This window comes from Phocoena phocoena, chromosome 17 (genome assembly GCF_963924675.1).
Source record: "Phocoena phocoena chromosome 17, mPhoPho1.1, whole genome shotgun sequence".
In the NCBI taxonomy this organism is placed as follows: domain Eukaryota; kingdom Metazoa; phylum Chordata; class Mammalia; order Artiodactyla; family Phocoenidae; genus Phocoena; species Phocoena phocoena.
The window spans coordinates 72,881,164-72,901,816 of record NC_089235.1 but is presented as its reverse complement, the minus strand read 5'-3'; the positions used below and the strand labels follow the sequence as shown (position 1 = coordinate 72,901,816).

The 20,653-nt window shown below is 52.6% G+C and overlaps 1 protein-coding gene across 2 annotated transcripts in view; it reads left to right on the top strand.

Annotated features, from left to right (window-relative positions):
- Positions 1-20,653, top strand: part of NDRG1 (N-myc downstream regulated 1) — a 42,848-nt gene that overhangs the window by 9,454 nt on the left and 12,741 nt on the right. The window contains exons 3-9 of one of the 2 annotated variants that reach the window (XM_065895574.1): positions 7,749-7,854; positions 9,826-9,946; positions 13,313-13,375; positions 14,178-14,238; positions 15,327-15,413; positions 17,623-17,679; positions 20,470-20,573. In XM_065895574.1, the coding sequence (XP_065751646.1) occupies positions 7,749-7,854; positions 9,826-9,946; positions 13,313-13,375; positions 14,178-14,238; positions 15,327-15,413; positions 17,623-17,679; positions 20,470-20,573 (599 nt within the window). Of the gene's footprint in view, positions 1-7,748; positions 7,855-9,825; positions 9,947-13,312; positions 13,376-14,177; positions 14,239-15,326; positions 15,468-17,622; positions 17,680-20,469; positions 20,574-20,653 lie in introns of both variants that reach the window. The other variant, XM_065895573.1, reaches the window with a different exon arrangement.

Sequence of the window (20,653 nt, the reverse complement as noted above, 5' to 3'; positions counted from 1 at the left end):
GGGCGTGGGTCGCTGAAGGATGTCCTTCAGAGGATGCCATGCACCGTGATGGCTGACGTTCTCTGGGTCACGGGGTGGGGAGCAGAGACTGACAGCACCTTGGTCAGCGGTGGCCAAAGCGTGGCTGCAAAGCGTACCAGCGCGGAGACTCTCCCACCCACCCTGACCTTGGATTCACGCGGGAGCTCCTGCAAAACGACAGTCTCCTGCCTGCTGTGGGCTTCAGCTTCTCTGAGGAGCCAGGCGGGGGCCCAGGCTTTCCCAGGGGCTTTTGTTGAATCTTTTGGGACTTTGTACCCTCATGCCTTCTTGACAGATGAGGAAACTGAGGCTTTCCCATGGCCAGCGACTGTGCAGGGGCCGCATCGAACCCAACTCTGCCCCAGATCAGCTCTCTCAACCACGACATGTACTGCAGTGCTAGATTCTAGGTCACCTTTGCAATTTCTATCAAAAAGGATCTGGCCAGGTAGATAATCTGAACAGTGCTATGGTGGGTTTATGTTCAAGCCCTTGAGGGGGAGCTGCTGTAAGGACCCGAGAACTGACATGCCTCAACGGCAGCCCACTTTCATCTGTTCTATTTAGTTGGTCCTTACGGCTCATGGAATCAGGGCCCTGTCTGGGCAGCGCTTTGGGAGTTGAGTTTAAGGAGGCTGAGCTGCCTCACTGTGTGTGTCCAAAAGCAGCCAATGGTATTTTTCGAGGAGTATTTGGTACTTCAGCATTTTGACTAAATTGGGGAGACTCGTTTCCTTTCCCAAAGTGGTCGAGAATTTTTTTTTTTTTTTTTTTTGCATGAATCAAAATACACATTGTTAGCCCAGAGGTCCTCAGTGAGAAGCAGCTCCAGATCTGCTGTCTTAGGAGACAGCTTAGCTGCCAGAGCAGATGGCATCTCGGCCTTATCTCTTCTGGCCTGACGTCACCTTAGGATGGGCAGCTCTTGAGACCCTACTTTGTCCCCCCTTGGAGAGGCTCTGGAGCCCTCAGAGCACAGAGCTGGGTGGGCGGCTGGCCTGAGGTGCTGGGGCTGCAGGAAGGAAGTGGTTTGATCTGACTCTGCAGAGAAGGTTCTGGCATCAGACTAGGCAGTTGTGTTTGCAAATCTGATGAGTGGGGAAAGTGAGAGTATTTTGGGTTCTGGTTTATTTTCTTTGGCTAGAATTCTAGAATCCAAGAATATCAGAGCTGGCAGATGCTTTATTCTCCAGCCCTACCCCTTCTGCTCCAGGTGGGGAGCCACTTTGTGGAAGGCCACTGAGGGGAGGGAAGAGGTGGGAAGGGAACAAATGGGTATTTGCGTGCCCACCCGTTGTCTCAGGGCTTCCCTGCCAAGGTGGGAAATGATACTCTCCTTAGCAGATGAGAGACCAGTTTGGAGATGTTAAGAAACTCGTCGAAGGGTACTATTGAGATAGTCCTAAGTTTGGTCCATCTGACTGTTAGATACATAATAAACCGTGGGAGTCGTAAGAGCTGGTGTATCTTGAGCGTCAGCTGTTTGTCAGAAACTGTGCTGCCCTCTCTTCCTGCATCATCTCATTTAATTCTCGAAACAACCCTTTAAAAGAGGTTTTGTTGCCAACCGCGCTGAAGAGACGGGGGTTTAAGGGACTTGCCCAGTGTCACACCATGATGAGATAGATGGCAACGCTTGACTCAGTGCGGAGCCAAAGGCCATATAACTGGGGGGGGAGGGGGGGAGGGCGGCGTGGGGACAGCGGAGTTGAGTCCACTGCTCGTCACTCCCCGCTCAGGGGCTGGGTAACTTCCTTTGGCCCCAAATCTCCTCTCCTGGTGCTATTTCTAATTCCTTCCACCTGGATCTTTAGTTATTTGGATGGTTTGATTTGATTCAGTTTCCATGGGAATCTGTGTTTGTGTGCTCACCAGGGATCTCCGGGCAATGAGCTGATGTTACCCACAGGGCCTCTGGGTGGAGGGGACAGAGGGGGCCGGGGCAGGAGGGGCAGTGGGCCGGAGGGTCTCCTGGGTCTGGCTCCTGCTCTGGAGCTCCCAGTCTGGTGGAGCTGGGCCAGGGGGGGACGTCTGATCCCCATTGTGTGGGTGCTGACTTTTTTTCCCCGTCTCTTGGAGGCAGATCAGCTCACAGGGAAAATGGAAATGGTGACCTTTTACGAGTTTCTTTCTTGGCACACGATTGCTTCTTGTTTTCCTGCCCCCTGACTGAAGGTGGGAAGACCTTGGAGGCTTGGAAATCCTCAGCCCACCATTTCCCATCCCCGCCTGCCCCCAGCCTCACTTCTGAGAAAGCCGTTAGGACCTAGAGCAAACTCTGAGCGACAGATGGCAGCGGCACGCATCTGGGTCAGTGCCAAGGGAGGCTTTGCCTCTTCTGCCCTCCTCTGTGGGCTTCCTGGGAATGCCCTCCCGGTGGAGGGGACAGAGCACCTTGCCCGACAGCGTCCCCGTGATGGGGCTCCGATGGGCTTCCCAGGTCGGTCCAGCCCAGGCCATCAGGCTGACCTAGTATAGACGCACATCTCTTGGTGTTGCAAAATAGATACAGTGGACAGAAGCGGGTTCAGGTCAGCTTTCCCTCTGCTAGCCCTGCGTTCTTGGGTAGTCACCTGACTTCCTGGGGGCTTAGTCTTCTAACCTGTAAAAATGGGGGTAGTAGCCCTGTCCCCAGGGTGTCATGATTGTGACGTAAACACAGCATCAGACTCAGCATACAGGCCTCCTTTGCTTCCCTCTGCTCCGTGGATGGCCCTGCTTCCTCTCTTCCGCTTTTCCCTAATCCAAGAGAGACTTTCCTCCTGATTCTTTCTTGCTTGGAGAATCGCCGTCCTCATGTGGGTTCCAGCTTCCGCTGTATTCCCAGGCTGGCACCCTTTCCCCCGCTACAGATCATTTCCTGAGTATAACTCTTCTGTTTCTCCATGTGATGGCAGCATTAAAGAAAGCTGAGAAACGGAGGGAGCTTGGCCCCTTTGAGATCTTCTTCTCTTCTAGGGGTCCCAGTGGGCCAGGTATCAGGACTCAGAGGCCCAAGGGCCTGTCTGGAATCTTAACTCTGTTACCTGCAGCTGTGTAGCTTTGGGTGCTAGGCTTCAGCCCTGGAGGCTGGCTTTTGCCATCTGTGAAATGTCTGTCCTGAGAGCACTGGGGCCAGCCCTGGCTTTATGGTGTTTGTCCGGTAAGGGGACGGCTGCCCTTCTATGCAAATACGATTGTGCTCCTTCCACACACGTGCCGTCCCCTGTCAGTCTTCATAATCCATGTGCTCCTTACTGAATGCTCAGGACGAGACCAGTGGCTCAGCCAGGCCTCCCCTTCCCCACTGCGGGCACAGGAGATGGACCAGGAAGATAGGGGGAGGGGTTATTGCACATAAAGCTGGTGGTGGGGCAGGCCCCTGGCCTTTTCTCTGGAGCCTCTGTTCTCATGATTTGCCTTGCTTGCCTCAGCAAGCCTTGACTTAATGCTACATCTGATGACTAAATCAGCTTTCTTTGCCTGCTGTTCCAGAGGGCGCCCTCTGCCCTCAGGCCGTGGCTTGACCAAGGCTTGCTAGACTGAGGGGAGGGGCGGCCCAGCGCGCCAGCTGACTTAGAGCCTGGGTAAGTGTGTCATCCTCTTAGAGTCCAAAGCGTTCAGCGTCTCCCTAGGGCCTGCTGGGCAGGCGGATTATGGAGGGAGGTGCAGCAGCTGGTCTCAGAGCTCTCCTAGATCATCCAACCAGTTGCCTTAAACCTCGGGGACGAGTCCCTGTGGCTTGACAGTAATCTTCTCTGGGGTGGGCATCTGTAACAGCCAGCATGGAGGGAAACGCTGCAATTTCCAAAACACTTTCCGGTCCCTACTAAAAGTCTTGGGAGCATCTCCACAAGCAGAAGGCTTTGTTACTGACCTCAGTTTACAGCTGAGGAGAGGAATTGTCAGAGAAGTCCGGTAACTTGGCCAAGGTCCCATGGTGGGTGTATCGTTAGAATTAATATCACCCAACAAACAGTGCCCTAAACAAGGAAATGGTTGATATTTTCGCTGACCCAGAAGGCCTGGTACAGCAGGCTGTGAATATCACCCAGTCTCAGACTCCTTTCAGCTTCCTGCTCTGCCACCCTGGGCGTGTAGCTTTTGTCCTCATGCTCATAAGATGGCTGCTGAATCCCTGGGCATCTCATCCATGTTCCAGGTAGTAAGCAGGTGGAAGGGTGAAAAAGAAAAATTAAAAGGCCAAGTTTGAGTCTTTAAAAGAATTCGCCTCAGAGCTGCAGCAAATTCTGCTGACATCTCATTGGCCCGAACTGAATCTTCTGACCATCCTTGGCTACAAGGGAGATGTGGAAGGAGAGAATTTCATCAGGCACATTGCTGGGAATTTTGTCGTTAAGAAGAGGACAACGAATGTCTGGGAGGCCCAGCGACATAGTCTGCCATAGCTCACAAAGCTCCCAAGCCAGAATTGGCAGCCGAAGAGCTGAAATCTTTGAGGACCACTTAGTGGTAGGTTCTGTTTTCACCACCTGCCAGCTTACAGGCAGTGTAGACAGTAGGCATCGGTGCCGTTTCACAACTTACCAGCTTACAGGTGGCGTAGACTGTGTAAATCTCTAAGCACCTTCTCCAGGGCAGAGCAAGCCTTTCTCCCTGGGAATCTGCAGTCAGGCTGGGGAGACGGCTAAGAACCAGATACGTGCCGCATTTACGTGTGGTAAATGCTACAAGGAAGAGGACAAGAGCCATGTGTCCTGTGTACAGTGGGTGGCAGGAGGGGCCACCCCGAGGAAGTGACGTTTGTGCCAAGGCCGTTCCAAGTCAGACACGCCTACTGTACATGCCTGCAGTTTGGGGGCAGATGTGTATTTGGGGAGTGTGGGAGGAGCAGGTGTTATTTCTCTGTTCTATGTACCAGCGTATCCCAGCACCTGCCCCGTGGATTACTGGGTTTTGGAGTTGCTGGGGAGATAAAAAACAATCTACAGCACATCAATGGGGACCTGACTTCCTGTGTCCCTCTTTAGAGAGTCACTGTGCACATTGTATGTTAAAAGTTTTCTTTCTTCACGGGGCACCTGGTACAGAGTGTTAAAACGGAGACAGCAAAGAGCACAGGCTTTGGACTTGGACGGCCTCAGGTTCAGATCCTGCCGCACTGCTCCAGCTGTGTGACCTTGAGCAAATTCCCCTGAGTTTCCTCATCTGAAATGCGGACAGATGTTACACAGTGGGGTGGTTGTGTGGGTTCAACGGGAGAGTGGATGTAAAATCCTCAGAGCAGGGCCGGATACAATGATAATTGCCATCATACTGCCCTCCCCTCTGCACCCTGAGAGAGTGGCTTTCTAGACTCTTCCAGAGGAGGTGAGAGGAAAAACCAGGCAGCCTGGCCTTCTCTTTCTTGCATGCCCCTGGCTGGATCAGACCCCTGCGAGCCCGGACTTCTGAGATCTGGCTCTGAACTTGGAAGAGCTGAGGATGGCGGTCTGGGTGGTGGACGGGTTCTGTGAGTGTTTCCAGCCACTGTTCTAGCCATACGGGGGACCCCTGAGGAGCCCTGAGACAGGCTTTCCCCTATCAGCACAGGGAGTGGACCATGCAGTTCTGGGTCCCTCGGTGCCCTCTCTTTGGGAGAACGTGGGGGACACTGGTGGGTTCCTCCCTCCAGGACACTGGGTGATTCATCCCCACGGAGACAGAAGGGCAGAATGTTCCTTTGGGACTGCAGAGGACAAAGGGACGTGTCTGTGAGAGTTTTAATTCCTCCATCCAGTCTCAGACCCAGCCTTCTTGGTTTGGGCCAGTGGAAAGAGAGGCCCAGGGCCAGCTGAGGACCTTGTGCGTGTGCGCGGGTGACTTAAGGAGTGGGTCTCAGGCATGGGGAAGGTCACACTTGCCTTCCCTCCTCTTCCCCGTGTGGGCAGGTGGACACAGAACTCAGAGGAGGGCTGATGGGGGCCAACACCCGCATGAGGGCCCAGCAGACGTGGGTTGTAATCCTGGTTCACACTACAAGCTGTGTGCTCTTGGCCGGGGGCTGGGTCACCTCGATTTCTTCATCTGGAAAATGGGTTCGCTCAGCTCATCTGACTCTTGGTGGGCACTTAGCGAATATTATCCCTGTATCTCGGTGACCTTGCCACACCTGTACACCTACACCAGGCCACTTCCAGCTTCTGAGACTGGGTTCTTTATCCTTCCACATAAGGATAACCACAGCTGATGCCTCTTCTGAGGCACAGGCTGAAGTCTGCAGTGGTGTGAGGCCGCGGGCCACGGTCACAGCACTTCTGTGGTGCCTTGTGGGGGTGAAGCGTTAGTGCTCCATGGGGCTTGTGCCAATCCTGGGAGACTTCACACCAGTCCTGGGAATTCTGTGGGGAGAGAGCTTGCCGACACCCTCACAGCCAATTAGGGGACAGAGTGGAGCCTGAACCCAAAATAGATTAATGGACTCTCTAGAGAAGCTATGTTTACCATGATCATGCGAGTGTCAGGTCTTTATCCAGCAGATCCTGAGCTGTGCCAGGGCCCGAGGATGTCATAGTAAACAGGACAGAGGCAGCCTCTTCCTTCTTGGACAAATTTAGCTCTGGTCCCACGGCTTTATAATTTTAAGGCCTTCAAAGAAATCAATCAGCATCTGTTACCCATTCCCACCCCGGGTGCCGCTAGACACATCCTGGGTGCCGCTAGACACATCCTGGGTGCCAGCCAGGGCCGGATGCCCCACACTTGCCACCAAGGTGGGGCTCAGGCGCATCATTAACCCCCTGCCCCCGTGTCCCGAGCAGCCCCATCTCGCCGGCGACTGTATCCCTCACCAGGCTTTTCTCATCTGCTGAGGAACCCGGGGTGGCCAGCTCCCCCCCGTCTTACAGATGGGGCTCCGGGGGCTCAGAGGGCTTGGGGAAGGCAGAGCTTGGATTTGAACCCTGATGCCCCAGGCTGGTGGGGACGTTGCCCAGCCTGGCCTATGTTTAGAGGGTGCCTTGTGGGTCAGCTGAGGAGACAATAGAGAATGCCGTCCCCACAGTGAACCATTGTTCCCACGGTGGCTTCAGGGCCAGGGCTCCGCCCAGCAGATGATCTGTGGTCCCCCCTGGGGGCTGGACCATTGCCCCACCGTTTGCGGATTTTTCCAGCGTTTGTATAGGCAGGAGTGAGCAGGCACTCAGAGGAAGAGAGAGAGGGCTGGGGGGATGGGGGCCTCTGTGTTCAGGGCACTCATTTGGTTGGGGGGATAAGGCAGGTGGCCCAGGAGGACCCCTGTGCTGGGGATGGGCCTGGGCACTAAGCACTCACCCTTCCCCCTGAGTTTCCATTATTCTTCCCATTTTGCAGAAGCACGACGGCCGCCTGGGAGATGCTTCAGGGGTCTTCAGAGCGGATGCCTGGAAGCCCCAGCATCTCGCAGCCTGGGATGGAGAAGGGAGAGGGGTTTTGTTCAAAGCGCAGATACTGAGTTTTCCTGCTCTCAAGGTGGAACCTGAAAATTGGGGTGTATTTATTTTTGAGCCAAGTTCTTCAGATTGGCAACCATTGACCTCAATGAATGGCGGGGTGCTTCCTTGGTCCCCCTTCCCCTTTTGTCTCTGCTTCTCAGAGTGGCTTCTCTGGCCAGAGAGAGCTGCCACCCGAAGCCCAGTGCTCCCACGACCAAACTAGGAGCTTTCCTCCATCCGCAGTGAGACGCGCGCTGGGTGTCTGCGGGCTGTAATTCCAGCCACACCGTGACTGCGGGTCCCACATGACAGGCCCGTCTGTCTGTCTCTCCCCAGGAGCAGGACATCGAGACTTTGCATGGCTCCATTCACGTCACACTGTGTGGGACCCCCAAGGGGAACCGACCCGTCATCCTCACCTACCACGACATCGGCATGAACCGTAAGTTCCGAGGAGCCGCGTGTCCTGGGCGAGCGGGTGTCTGCCAGGGTTGGAGGAGAGGATAGCTAGGAAGGGCGGCTGGCAGGGAGTCTGCCTCATCCTCTTTTGCCGGGACTTCCTGGAGCTGTTCTGGGGAAAACTCTTGCCACAGACTGGACGAGCCCGGAATGCACCGCCTGGGCGCTGGGAGATGCTGGGGACTCCGGAGTCCTCCACCATCAGTCTGTGTGACAGTGACTGCCTTTAATGAAGGTCTACGGTGGTTTTTAGTGTTTTCTCAGGATTGTGCAACCTTCAGTGCGATCCATTTTAGAACATTTTTATTATTCTGAAAAGAAGTTCTGTCCTCTTATCTATCGCCCCGCTGTCTCCCATACCCCCCAGCCCCGGGCCACCACTAATCTACTTTCTGTCTCTAAGATCTGCCCATTCTGGACATTTTTTATCAATGGAATCACACAACGTGTGGTCTTTCATGACTGGCTTCTTTCGTAATGTTTGCAAGGTACGTCCGCATTGTGCCATGTATCGGTACTTTATCCTCTCTCGCTGAATGATGTTCCATCGTACGGATACACCGCGTTTTGTTCGTCTGTCCTCGTTTAATGGGCATTTGGATTTCCCACCTCTCGACTATTCTGAATACCGCTGCTATGGATGTTTAGATCGCGAATCCTTAAGATGACCAGGAAGGGTTCCCAAATGTGGGTTTTTCACAAATGGGACTGGAATAAGATCTACTTAGTATTACAGGTACACAGAACAGAAATGCTTCTGTGATGATTCAGAAGGCGTTTATGGCCCTTCCTGGTCCGGTGCGTATTGCGAGCTGGATGCTTGCTTGATTTTTGATTAACAGATGGACTGAATGACATTGTTTTTCCAACAGCTTATTAATACCTCGAGGCTGCGAATGATGTCAGTCACTGAAAACCATTTTTCTCCTTCACTCTCACTTCTCTTTTCTCTCTCTTTTTCCCCCATATACCCCCTTGTAACCATCATATACCAAATCCGATGCTAGGTACTTTGATCTATACCACCTTATTCCACTGACTCTGATGAGGATATGGAATTGCATCTGGCGGTGTTACTCCTCCATTGTTAGAGTACAGTGAGTGCTGTAACAACAGACCCGAGGCCTCTGTGGCTTAACATGATATATGTTTAGTTCTCACTCATGTAACAACTCAGTGGACATTCTGTGGGCCACCTTCCATGTGGTGATTCAGGGACCCAGGCTCTTTCTAGCTGTGACTCCACCGTCCCCTGGAGCCTCCGAGGCTTCTGTTGGCTCCTCCACACCTGGCAGTCACGAAAGAAAGAGGAGAGAAACCTAGAGGATTGGGTGGCAGGTGTTATGAGGAAATGGGGAGCCTCACATGCTATTGGCTACAATCTGATCACACGACTGCCTCTGATTGCAAGGGAGGCTGGGAAATGTAGTCCAGAAGTGTGTCCTGGAAGAAAAGGGAAGTGTTTTGGTGAGCAGCTGGCCATCTTTGCCTCAGCGATTAGGAGGCTCATCCAAGCCCACGTAAGAGTGGTCCTCCTTGTTTGAAAATCCTGTGTGCCCTGGCCAGTATCCCTGAGGTGAGGGTTTAGGACACCTAGAGAGAAAGAGAGTGTCAGTGGGGCAACCCCATCTCATACGAGGACCGTCACGGCCACGACTGTTGGGGGAAGAAGCAGGAGCTGGAATGGGATCCCCTCCCAGCGCTGCCTGGAAGTTTATGTCATCCACCAGCATAGGCAGGAGAGTTTACTGACCGTCTCCACTTCCACACCCACTCCCTTGCCTCATGACTTATTCTTGCCTTTTATCACCAGAGGAAAGTGGGAAAGAAAATGTAGCCATTCTTTCTTGAAAGTTCCTTCCCCCTGCTGTGTAGGCATGAAACCAACAGAATGAATACAGACTTTATTCTCTCCTGACTTCTTCCTCTTCTCTCTCCCGTGCCTGTTCTCCAGACAAAACCTGCTATAACCCCCTCTTCAACTCCGAGGACATGCAGGAGATCACCCAGCACTTTGCTGTCTGCCACGTGGACGCCCCCGGCCAGCAGGACAGGGCGCCATCCTTCCCCGTGGGGTAAGAGGAGGGAGCCTCGGGCCCCAGGACAGGGAAAGGAAAGCCCTGCAGGGTGGGAACAGGTGGTGGGAGGAGGCATTAGTCAGGCTTTTAAGGTTTCTTTTTTAATTGTAATAAAATATATATAAACTAAATTTTACTGTTTTTAACCATTTGTAAGTGTATGGTTCACTGACATTAAATACATTCACAGTGGTGCAGCCATCACCACCATTATCTCCAGGACCTTTTAATTAGCCTAAACTGAACCCCCATAACCATCAATCAGTAGCTCCCCGACCTTCACCCCTCCAGACACCCCGTCCCCACCCCACCACAGCAGCCCAGCTAGACGGGCTTTTTACTAGGGGTACATGGCCCGGACAGGACTAAAGTGGAAGAGGGTCTTGACAAGAAGAAATAGTTAGGAGAAAGATCTAGAAGGTTGGGAAGAAAAATAGAGACCATAATTGGAAATGATATTGATGAAGTACGTCCTGTGGGCCAGACTTAACCATCTTTATTTACAAATGTCATTTGTATTTAGTCCTTACATGGCTGGTGCTGGTAGCTCCATTCTCTAGATGGAAGAACTGAGGCGTGGAGGGGTTAACTGCTGTGCTGGTTTAATTGGGGGTGGGCGCTGTCGGGTTTGAGCCCAGTCTGCTGGCTCTAAGACTCAAACTCTCGCGGAACATCAGGCTGCCTCGGTCCCGGGTGTCTACACTGCCTGCTCCTCCCCAGTGCGTGGCTGATGTGGACTTTCAGCTCTCGTTGTGAGGCTGGGGGCAGGCTTACCGAGGGCACTGGACAGTCAGGGTCACATGGGGGTGGCAGACCTCTCGGAGGCCCCTCACCGTGCTGTGATTCAACCAAGGTGGGACCAGGTTCTTGGGTTTAAAGTCTGTCAAAGAGGCCTTCTCGGTATCACAAAGAGATCTTTTTTGTTAGTGCTCTGAATCGTCCTTAATCATTAATCTTTATCAGCGGGGAAGGGAAGGGATGCCCAGACATACGTTAAAAGAGTTCAAAGCTTCTTAATACAGCAGCAGATTAAGTGTCTGTCAGTGCATCCATCTTTGTTTGGACAAATTGTTCGAAAGACTTGGGGTAACCCAGTGACTCTCAGCTCCCCACGGGGAGATTTTAAAAATATTCTGAAACCTGGGCCCTGCTCGCAGGAATTTTCATTCACTTGACCCGGAGGTCAAGGCGCAGGGTGTTTGTTCCCCTAAGTTACCAGGCGATTCCAGCGTGTGGCTGGTGGGACCCACTGTCTGAGCGGGGCCCGGCGTGGTCAGGGGTCTCCTAGGCCCTCCAGGGCGCACCCCCTTCATCCTGAGGCTGAGACGGCAAAGCAGGGATGGGGGCCCCTGGCCGGGTCACTCCCGGCTCTGGAGTCGGCTTTCTACACATGGGGCCTCGTGAGTAGAGTCCTGTTGCCTGCTGGCTGTGTACCCACCCCCCAAGAGCAGTGAGGAAAGAAGCTGTGGAGTTAGGTGTCTCCCCAACTCTCACCGTTTGGGGGCTGCTGGCTCCAAACCGAGCCGTGGCCATTTCAGAAAGACAACGGCTTCATCGATGTGTAGCCCCGCCAACCGGGGCCTTCCTGGCTCTCTCTCTTTTGCACATGCTGGTCCCCCAGCCTAGAACGTTCCCTACACTCTTCAGTCCTCAAGCTCCCCCCAACCCACGTCCCCTTCAATGGCACTTCTTCCAAGAAGCCCTCCACTTGGTCAGAACAGATCTCGCTGTTTCAGCCTCCCGCTCTCAGCACCTTCCCCTCCCCGGTGGTCGCCACTGTCATGAGTCACGCGTATTTGTTTCTGCTGACTTGCCCCCCGGCTCCTGCACGGGACCGTGTCTGCTCTGCCTACGTGGGTTCCCGTTGCCTCGCCAGGAGCCTGGCACGAGAAAGGCCCAACAGCTCCTCTGTTGAAGGGACTCCTTCCTGCCTGCCTGAGCCCCGAAGTCGGCATTGTGGAATGCCTTCTAGTGGGTGTCAACCCCCCTCCCCCCAGCACCTAGACCGAGTGGGTCTTGTGAGGCATCTTGACGGCTCCCCCAGGGACCTGCCTCCAGGATCACGGGACATTCGGAGGAGCTGGCTCCTAACACAGCGTGCCGTATGGACTCACTTTCCATAAAACGGGCCAGACTCCCTGATGACAGCCAAGACCTTGGTGAAAAGGACAAATCTTTGAGTTCCTTCCAGGAAGATGGGAAAGAAAATGTGTGGGAACTCTGGCTAGGGTTGTAGGCACCTGGCCGGGCAAAGACTCTAGGGCTTCCTTCTGGAAATTCAAGGGAGGTGAGCATACACTTGCTTCTGGGGAGGCAGAGGGAACAGCATGTGCAAAGGCCAAGAGGAGAGCCAGTCTAGAAATGGTAGGTAATCTGGAAGGAGAACCTGCTGGCCGAGAAGGATCCAGCCTGGTGGGTGGCCCCTGCTGTCCCCATTGGAAAGGTGGGCACAGTGGGAACAAGAGACCCTTTCCAGGCCCTGCTAAGGAGTTGATGATGGGAAACTGTTGTTTCCTGACAAGGGGAAGCCCTCGCCTTAATGTACAGACCCAGGCAGCCTGCAGGCTCCCTGGTCACCCAGTGAGTCCTCACCACTGTCACCCTCCTCGCTGCCTGCTGTCATGGGCCAGTTTTGAACAGAGAGGAGCTCCCCCAGCCCTCTGTTAACAGGAGGAGTGGTCCCGGAAGATGTGTGAGGTGAGGCATCCCTGTGCCTGAAAATTGCCCTGGGTATCCCATTTCCCGAAGCCACTGTGTCCAGCCAATCAGGGTGGCTTGCCTTCTCTGCCTTGTCTCCCAGGCTTCTTCTCAAGCATCTCTTGGGGAGAGGAGATGAGAGGGAGGGGCTTCCCCAAGGTCAGGAGGGCTTCACGGGAGGGCTGCCAGGAGGCCTCCTTTGGGAAGGTAAGTGAGTACATGGGCCTTGAAATCCTGAGAGCTCCAAATCCCTGCTTGTCTGTGAAGCCAAGTCACTTATTTCTTAGCCTTAATGATATTTACAATCTTTATATGAGAGAAATTATAGCAACCTCATAGACTAGTTGTAAAGATTAAATGAGCTTACAATGCTCATCAAATGCTTGTTGTGGGACCTGGAACATAGGAAGTGGTTTGTAAAGGGTCACTTTACAAAGTAAAAGGTGGGGGAATTGGCCTGGAGAGCATCCTTGCTCAGAGGAGCAGGCCGTGTACACGGTGGGGTGCTCGGAATGGGGGCCACGGGAGGGGACTAGACTGGGGAGTCTGGGCGCACGGGGCGGTTTGTTGCACGGTCTCCGCCTATCAAGTGTGTTTTCGTTTGCGCTGTTCATTTCCGCTGAGGTCCCGGCTTTTGCTAACTGCCTCTGCATGGCCTCTCCCAAGGTACATGTACCCCTCCATGGACCAGCTGGCGGAAATGCTGCCCGGAGTCCTTCACCAGTTTGGGTAAGAGTGAGTGATCCACTCCCCCACCAGCTTGCAGAGAAGGGTGATCTCTAGCTTCTGCCTCTCCTGGGGTCTTGATCTGGCCCCAGCACTGAAATCTAGGTTAATGCTTAAAGATCGGGGAAGAAATCAGCTTGTTATACTCTGCAGACACTGTTTTTCATGCAGTCTCTTTACTCCCATCTGCCTCTTGCAAGTCGGGCTTTTCTCCTTGAGTCAAAATCCATCATCCGATGACAGCCACTCCACCCATCCTTCCCTAGCCTCTCTTCTTTTATTGCTTTCTCTTTCCCATGGAACATTCTGGAATAGGGTTGCCTGAACCCTCAACGTCTCCCTCCAGGCCTTTATTTCTTCAGGGCTCAAGGAAACCTCTTAGTGGAGCCTTTTGTACGATGAGAACATCTCCATGTTCTTGCCCAATTCCTTTTCATTCCAAGTTTTAGAATCCAAAATAAAGCTGAAGAGCGGGAAGAAGCAGTTTGGTAAATAGGCCTTCCCGGAAATGACAGCGGGGCTGTCAGAGCCTGGCCGCGGTCGGGCGAGGAGTGAGGGAAAGGCATGTGTCTTTCCAAGGTCATGGTCTTCTGTCCAGACATAAAGCATGATGCATTGCAGGTCCTGCAGCGCACGTATGGCAGCGTGGTCCCACTTTGTCTAGCCTGCCAGCCACCCTCAGTGATGCCCACGACACACCCTTGGGGAGATGAGGTTCCTCAGGGCAAGGGGCGGGGAAGGTTTTCAAAGGGCGCTTCCCATCGCTCACTCCTTCTGGGACATGAACTTTTATTTCTCCTTCCAGACTGAAAAGCATCATTGGCATGGGAACCGGAGCGGGTGCCTACATCCTCACTCGATTTGCTGTGAGTTCTCCCATTAAAAAAAAAAAAACTCTCTCTCTCTCTCTATATGCACAATATATATATGTTTTAAAGAAAATTAATTCAAGATTAAGGAAGAAAATTAGAAAAGCACCAGAGAATACTCCCCAAAGGGAAAAAGAAATGAGCCATAATTCCATTTCCCAAAGGAGAACCACAGTGCACTTCGGGGTGTGTGGTCCAGAGTTACGTATGCACATGGGGTGTGTGGGTGTGCACTCATTTACACACCAGCAGCTCTTTCCCTTCACCGAAATGCCGCACGAGACATGTTCTTTTATCATCATCTTTGCTCGATTCGCGGTGATTGTGGCCAGGCCCTCATGTCACTGACTACTGTGCTACTTCTCTGTGATAGCTGCACGGGCTTTGTGGCCAGGGAACTCTTGGACCCTGACTAACTCTGACCTAATCAGAGATATATGTGCTACCATGACAGATGTCACTTACGTTACTAGGGGTCCAGGTCAGGTGCTGCTGGGTCCTTTGGATCCTTACCAAACAGTTGTTTCAAAATGCAGCGATGCTCGTTTTATTCAACCGTATGTAATCTGATGGCCTATTATTTGCCGGACTTTGCTAGAGGTTAGGCGTGCTGGCACAAATACAAAATGGTCTGGCTGTCTAGGCTCTGAGCAGATAAAATAAGGTCTCAACTGTATCTTAGGTCTCTGTCTCCATATCTCTGAGAAGTAATAGAATTCTTACTGATTACTGAAGAGCTGATTAGCTTGTCTGATTTATGAGGGCCATGGTATGTTGTACCCATTTCACAGCTAGGGAAGCTGAGGGGCAGCAGCGTGAAGTGACTTGTCCCACCTAGGTCTGCCAAGCACATGTGCTCCTACTTCTCCTATGGTTTCCCCTTTCCCTTCTCTCATGAACCCCATTAGTGTCTACTGAGCTGGAACCTCAGTTTTGGAAGGGGGGCAGTGTCGAGAGCAGCGGCCTGCTCTGGGGGTCTACACGGGTCCTCTTCTGGTACTTTTCTCAGTCTTTGGTTTGACTTTAAAGTTCACAGTCTCTCAGATGGCTAGGTTGCCTCTCTCACTTCGTGTCTCCAATTGCAGCTGAACAACCCCGAGATGGTGGAGGGCCTCGTCCTCATTAATGTGAACCCTTGTGCGGAAGGCTGGATGGACTGGGCCGCCTCCAAGGTGAGGCTGGGGGCCTGGGTCGGGCAAGGGGTGTCCCAGTCTGCAGAGGGGCAGGTGTGCCTGACTCCGCCTGGAGCACAGAATGCAAGAGACCTCTCCTAGCCCCACCCCTTCACCACCCCCAGCAAAGAAGGCAGCTTTCCTCCGCTTGGCTTTGAGTGGTGAACATGACCGCAGCCATGTGCCGTTCAGATTTCAATAGGACACTGCTGTCCAAGCCAGCAATACCACTGGGACATGGGTCCCGAGCCAGCTTTGATAAGGACAGCCTGGGTTAAGAAGTGTTCGCTGGGGACTTAGCATATGTTGGGCTTAGATCAAGATGCTGAGAATAAAAAGATGAACAAGACAGATGCCTGTCACCCCAGTCACCTACATATTATTAATGAAAAAGAAATAACGTATCTGGTACTGATTCTATGCCACTTAACTTTATGATAATAATAATTAGCTAACAAGTGTTGAATGTTTATCAAGTTCTCTTTCTACTCTCCGTGGCTATACCTTCATGACCTCATTCAATCCTCAGTCACTCCAGGAGTGGGGATTGTTAAAACCATTCTACAGAGGAGGAAACTGAGGGTCGCAGGGGTTAGGAAGCTGTCTAGGGCCGCACAGAGCCAAGCAGTGGGAGAACTGGGGCCAAACAAGATCCCTTGGACTCTGTGGTGCTTGGAATCACCTCTGAGCTGGGCTCACCGCCGGCCCCGTCTCTCCGTCAGCAGGTGTCAAATGCCCGCCGAGACCCAAGCACCGCAGGTCTGGGAATGTAGAGCTAGCAGGACACATCCCTAGCTGGGGAAAGGGCCCGAGCTGTCTCAGGAAGCTGTGCTCTGGCTGGGTTCCTTGTTTATCTTTTAAAAAGATGATTTTTTTTTTCATAAAGGCCCCAGTATTTGCCAAGGAGAGGGGGAAACCATTCCAACTCTAACAGGATAGACTTTCAAGCTGGGGTGATCCTGGCTTCTCATTTTGAAAGTGTGTTTTTGCCAAGTTTGGGACGGCTCTTGGGGACAGGGGGTTTGAAGGGGTCTCCCCTCCCCCTGCTTCCCACCCCATCCTGGCCACTGTGATATTTCATTCCTTCCTGGAACATTCCGCCAGGATGAGGGAGCCCTTTCCTCCCACCAGCGTGATATTCAGAAGCGGAACACACTCCCTGTTTTTTTTTTTTTTTTCCAGCAAAGGGAATGGCACTGCAGTTGGCCAGTTTGGCTTCTTGGTAGCTGTTCTGAGCCAGACGTGGGGGCTGGGACATTGACCACTGGCTAAAGTGGAGCCCGAGGGCTGTTTGGGGGGTTTTAGTATTTGCACCATATCCTTCCTTTCCAGCCCAAGCCCTGGAAGAGGAAGACCTCTCTTGGGGGTCTAGTGTGTGTCAGACACTGGGGTCTGATCCTGTGACATGTGTAGTTGCCGTGTGTAACCCTCACCTTGGCCTTGTGACTCTGAAGCTCCTGGCATCCTGGTTACAGATGAGAGGTCTGAGGTCCAGTGGCTCTGCTACCCTCCCAGGGCCACACAGCTAGGAGGTGGCAGATGGGTCAGCCTAGGTCCCCCAGGTCTAGAGCTTCTCTCCCCTGTGGGTTCCTGCCTGACACTGAAGTTGGCCAACACACATTTATGGAGCTTCTGCTGTATGCCTAACATGTACAGAGCTCTCACTGTGTACCTAGCATTTATGGAGCTCCTGCTGTATGCCTAGCATTTATGGAGCTCCTGCTCTGTACCTAGCATTGTTGGTGGGAGCAGGTAGACAAGAGAAGGTCAGTATATTCAGAGAGAGGAAACTGGCTTAAGAGGGAAAATCTAGAGGATGATATAGTTTGAGGTAAGCAGATCCTGGCGTGTAGACTGGGAGCTCAGTGTGTGTTTAGAAGTCATGGACAGGCCCCCTTTACCGAGGACTTGGTGAACTGAGGCCTGACAAAAGCTGGGAGTACGTGGGGTCTTTGTTCAGATGCATTTTCTCCGCATCTCCTGTGCCCCGGGCTCTGAGAGTAAGGAGAATCGATGACCCTGCCTTCCGGGGCCCCAGGTTCAGTGAGTAACTGGAGACAGGTAACCGCCTTCGCATCAAAGGGGCGTCCTCAGACCTGAGTGCCAGGGAGCCCACACTGCTGCTCCGCCCCCAGGGCAGTGGGATTGGCCTCACCTTGTCCGGCTACTGTGAACGCCGGCTTTCTAATCCCTGTTTCTGTCCTCCCAGATCTCCGGATGGACCCAAGCCCTTCCAGACATGGTGATGTCTCACCTCTTCGGGAAGGTGAGCAGCGTGGCCTGTCGTTGTGTTGTTCAGTCGTGTACTGCCAGGCATGTAGAGCGCAGAGACGGCCCAGGCACAGCAAGGAGCCGCTCCATCTGACCCTCCAGAAATAGCCCATCGTTACTCATTCACAATCGTCACGCCATTCCTTCTCTCTTGCTCTCCCTTTAACAGAAGTCTTTTTTTAACAGCTTTGTTGAAGTACAGTACACTGCACATGTTGAAATTTGACAAATTTGACAAATTTTGACATTCTTAAAACCATCACTGAAGCCATCACAGATGACTAACGAAATACCGTAACCCCCAGAACTTGCCCTGTGATGCTTGGTAATCCATCTCTCCTCCTCAGGTAACCTCTGACCTGCTTTGGGTCACTGTAGATTCATCTGCATTTCCTAGATTTTTATGTCAACAGTATCTTTTATTTTTAAATCTGACTTCTTTCACTCAGCGTTAAAGTATTTTGCGATCCATCATGTCATTGGGCGAATCAAGAGTTCGTCCCTTTTTAGTGCTGAGCGGTGTTCTGTGGTATGGGTGTACCAGAGGCTGCTTCTCCGTTCACCTGTTGATGGACATTTGGGTTCTTTCCAGTTCTGGGCTATAACAAAGCCTACAGCAAACACATCCATGGAATTTGCTGTGCGTCAGCCTTGGTCCTAAGGACTCTATGACCCGTATGAGGAGGACCTTTTATTCCTAGTTATGGATCTGTTTTTTTCCCCAGTTGTACATGGGGAAGCTGAGACCAGAGAGGTTGAGTGAGCTGTGTGAGGTCTCACAGCGAGCGAGAGGGGCTGGGTTTTGAACCTATGAGTCTCGCTCCAGTGTGGGTTCCGGTAACCATCTGTGCCTCTGCTGGAGCCTGGCTCTCAGGTGGGTTGTGGTGCACTTATCCCCACTGAGCATGGGCTGAACCAAGCCCCTGGCAGCACGCGAGTGGTGTGTGGTTCTGCCCTGCCACCCGGCCGGCGTGGCCCCTGAGTCTGGCTTTGTACCTCCTGCTGGGCTGGAGGATGTACTGCTCTGATGCAGGGGTCTGACGTGGCCTTCAAGTTGCCCAGCTTGAGGTGACTTGTCTGTTCACTGTGTGTGGCCTACACACCACTGTTGCCTCCTTAGCTGAAGAGTGACCGTCTGGCGTGTGACCATATGACACCCAGGGAAGCAGAGGTTTTGCTGGCCTGCTAAAGTGTGCACTGCGTTTGGTCCTTGTATTAGTTTCCTGTGGCTGCTCTAACAAAGTACCACAAACTGGGTGGCTTAAAACAACCGAAATATATCCTCTCTCAGTTCTGGGGGCCAGAAATCTGAAACCGAGTGTTGGCCGGGCCACACTCCTCCCGTGGTACTAGGGGAAGATCCTTCCTTGCTTCTTTCGGCTTCTGGTAGCCTCAGCCTTCCTCGGCTTGTGGTTTCTCACTCCACTCTCTGCCTCCATCTTTGCGCGGCTTTCTCTGTGTCTGTTTCAAATCTCCTTCTGCCTTTGTCTTACAAGGACACTTGTCACTGGATTTAGAACCTACCGGCATAAGGCAGGATGACCTCATCTCTGGATCCTTAACTTAAATTACATCTGCAAAGACCTTTTTTCCAAATAACGTTCGCAGAGTCCAGGAATTTGATGTGAAACATGTCCTTGGGGCCACCTTGTAGCCCACTAGAGTCCCCTTTCCTTTCTCATGCTTCCTTTCACGGTTTGCAATACATTTTCTCCACCCTGAGTGTATAATCTGAATCTGACAGCAATATGGGAAAGATCAGAGCTAGCATCTGTATTTTCCTGGAAGAGGGGTGTCAAGTATAGAGTAAGAACTTTGCCTGACTGGACCCCAAATTACCTGGGGTATATGTTGGTACCCCCGAGTTGCTGCAGCTGTGTTTCAATCTGTAACCCCAGCACAATTCCTCGGACTATTTTTTTCCTGATGTTTTTTGGGGATAAGACTGGTCTCTTTGTTGCTTCAGTGACGGTGGACTGTCTTGACACAGCTCGGGGAGACACTGGGCCCCGTTTTCTCCCTCTCGCTCCTGATCTGGCTGTTGTCAATCACATCAGACCCTTTCGTGAAAACTGTAGCATCCGCTGTCGCACAAATGAGAAACAGAGCAAGCTCATAACTTGTTTGTTTGTCCCAAGTCACATTCAAAAAGGAAACAGGGAGAGGGAAGGCTGAGGCCAGCCTTCTGCAAGGGTCTGGTTGGCCCTCCTGGAAATCAACATTGCCCGTCATTCCGGCAACTTCCTGTTGCATGAGTTGGTTTTGTTTTGCAAACATGAAAATCTCCTTTTCACCTCTCCCCATTAAAAAGAATATAATAGTAATTGCTAACAGTCGCCTCGATGCTTACTGTTGACAGTGAGCTTTCCAGAGTGGCCAACCTCTGATAAATCCTACAATTTGATGAAGGCGGGTAATGTCATCCCCACTCTTTTTTTTTAAAAGGGAGCTGAGGCTCAGAGAGGTGAAGCACTCGCCCAATTAAGGGGCAGTGACGGAGCCGAGAGGACCGACTTCAGATCAAAACTCCTGAAGTCTGAGCCCAACAGGGCGTGCTTGCCCCCCAGCTTTGCATTCCCTCTGCTCCCAGCTGATACCCAGACATCAGTCTGCATCTGGGTGCGGCTTCCGCTTTCCTGAAGGTTCCCTCAGGCTCCATAGCAGGCTCGTGGAGTAGGCATTACTGCCTTCACTATGTAGCTGGATAACCTGAAGAATGGTGGGGGTAGTGACCGGCCCGTGGCCGCAGTTCCCACGAACGACATTCTCCCCTCTGTCAATGCAGGAGGAAATGCAGAATAACGTGGAGGTGGTCCACACCTGCCGCCAGCACATCGTGAACGACATGAACCCCGGCAACCTGCACCTGTTCATCAACGTCTACAACAGGTACCAGGATGCCGCTGGGCCACATGATGGCCGCTTGTCAGGCTCCTTTTGTAGTTCCGGAACGAACATGGGGCAAGAGA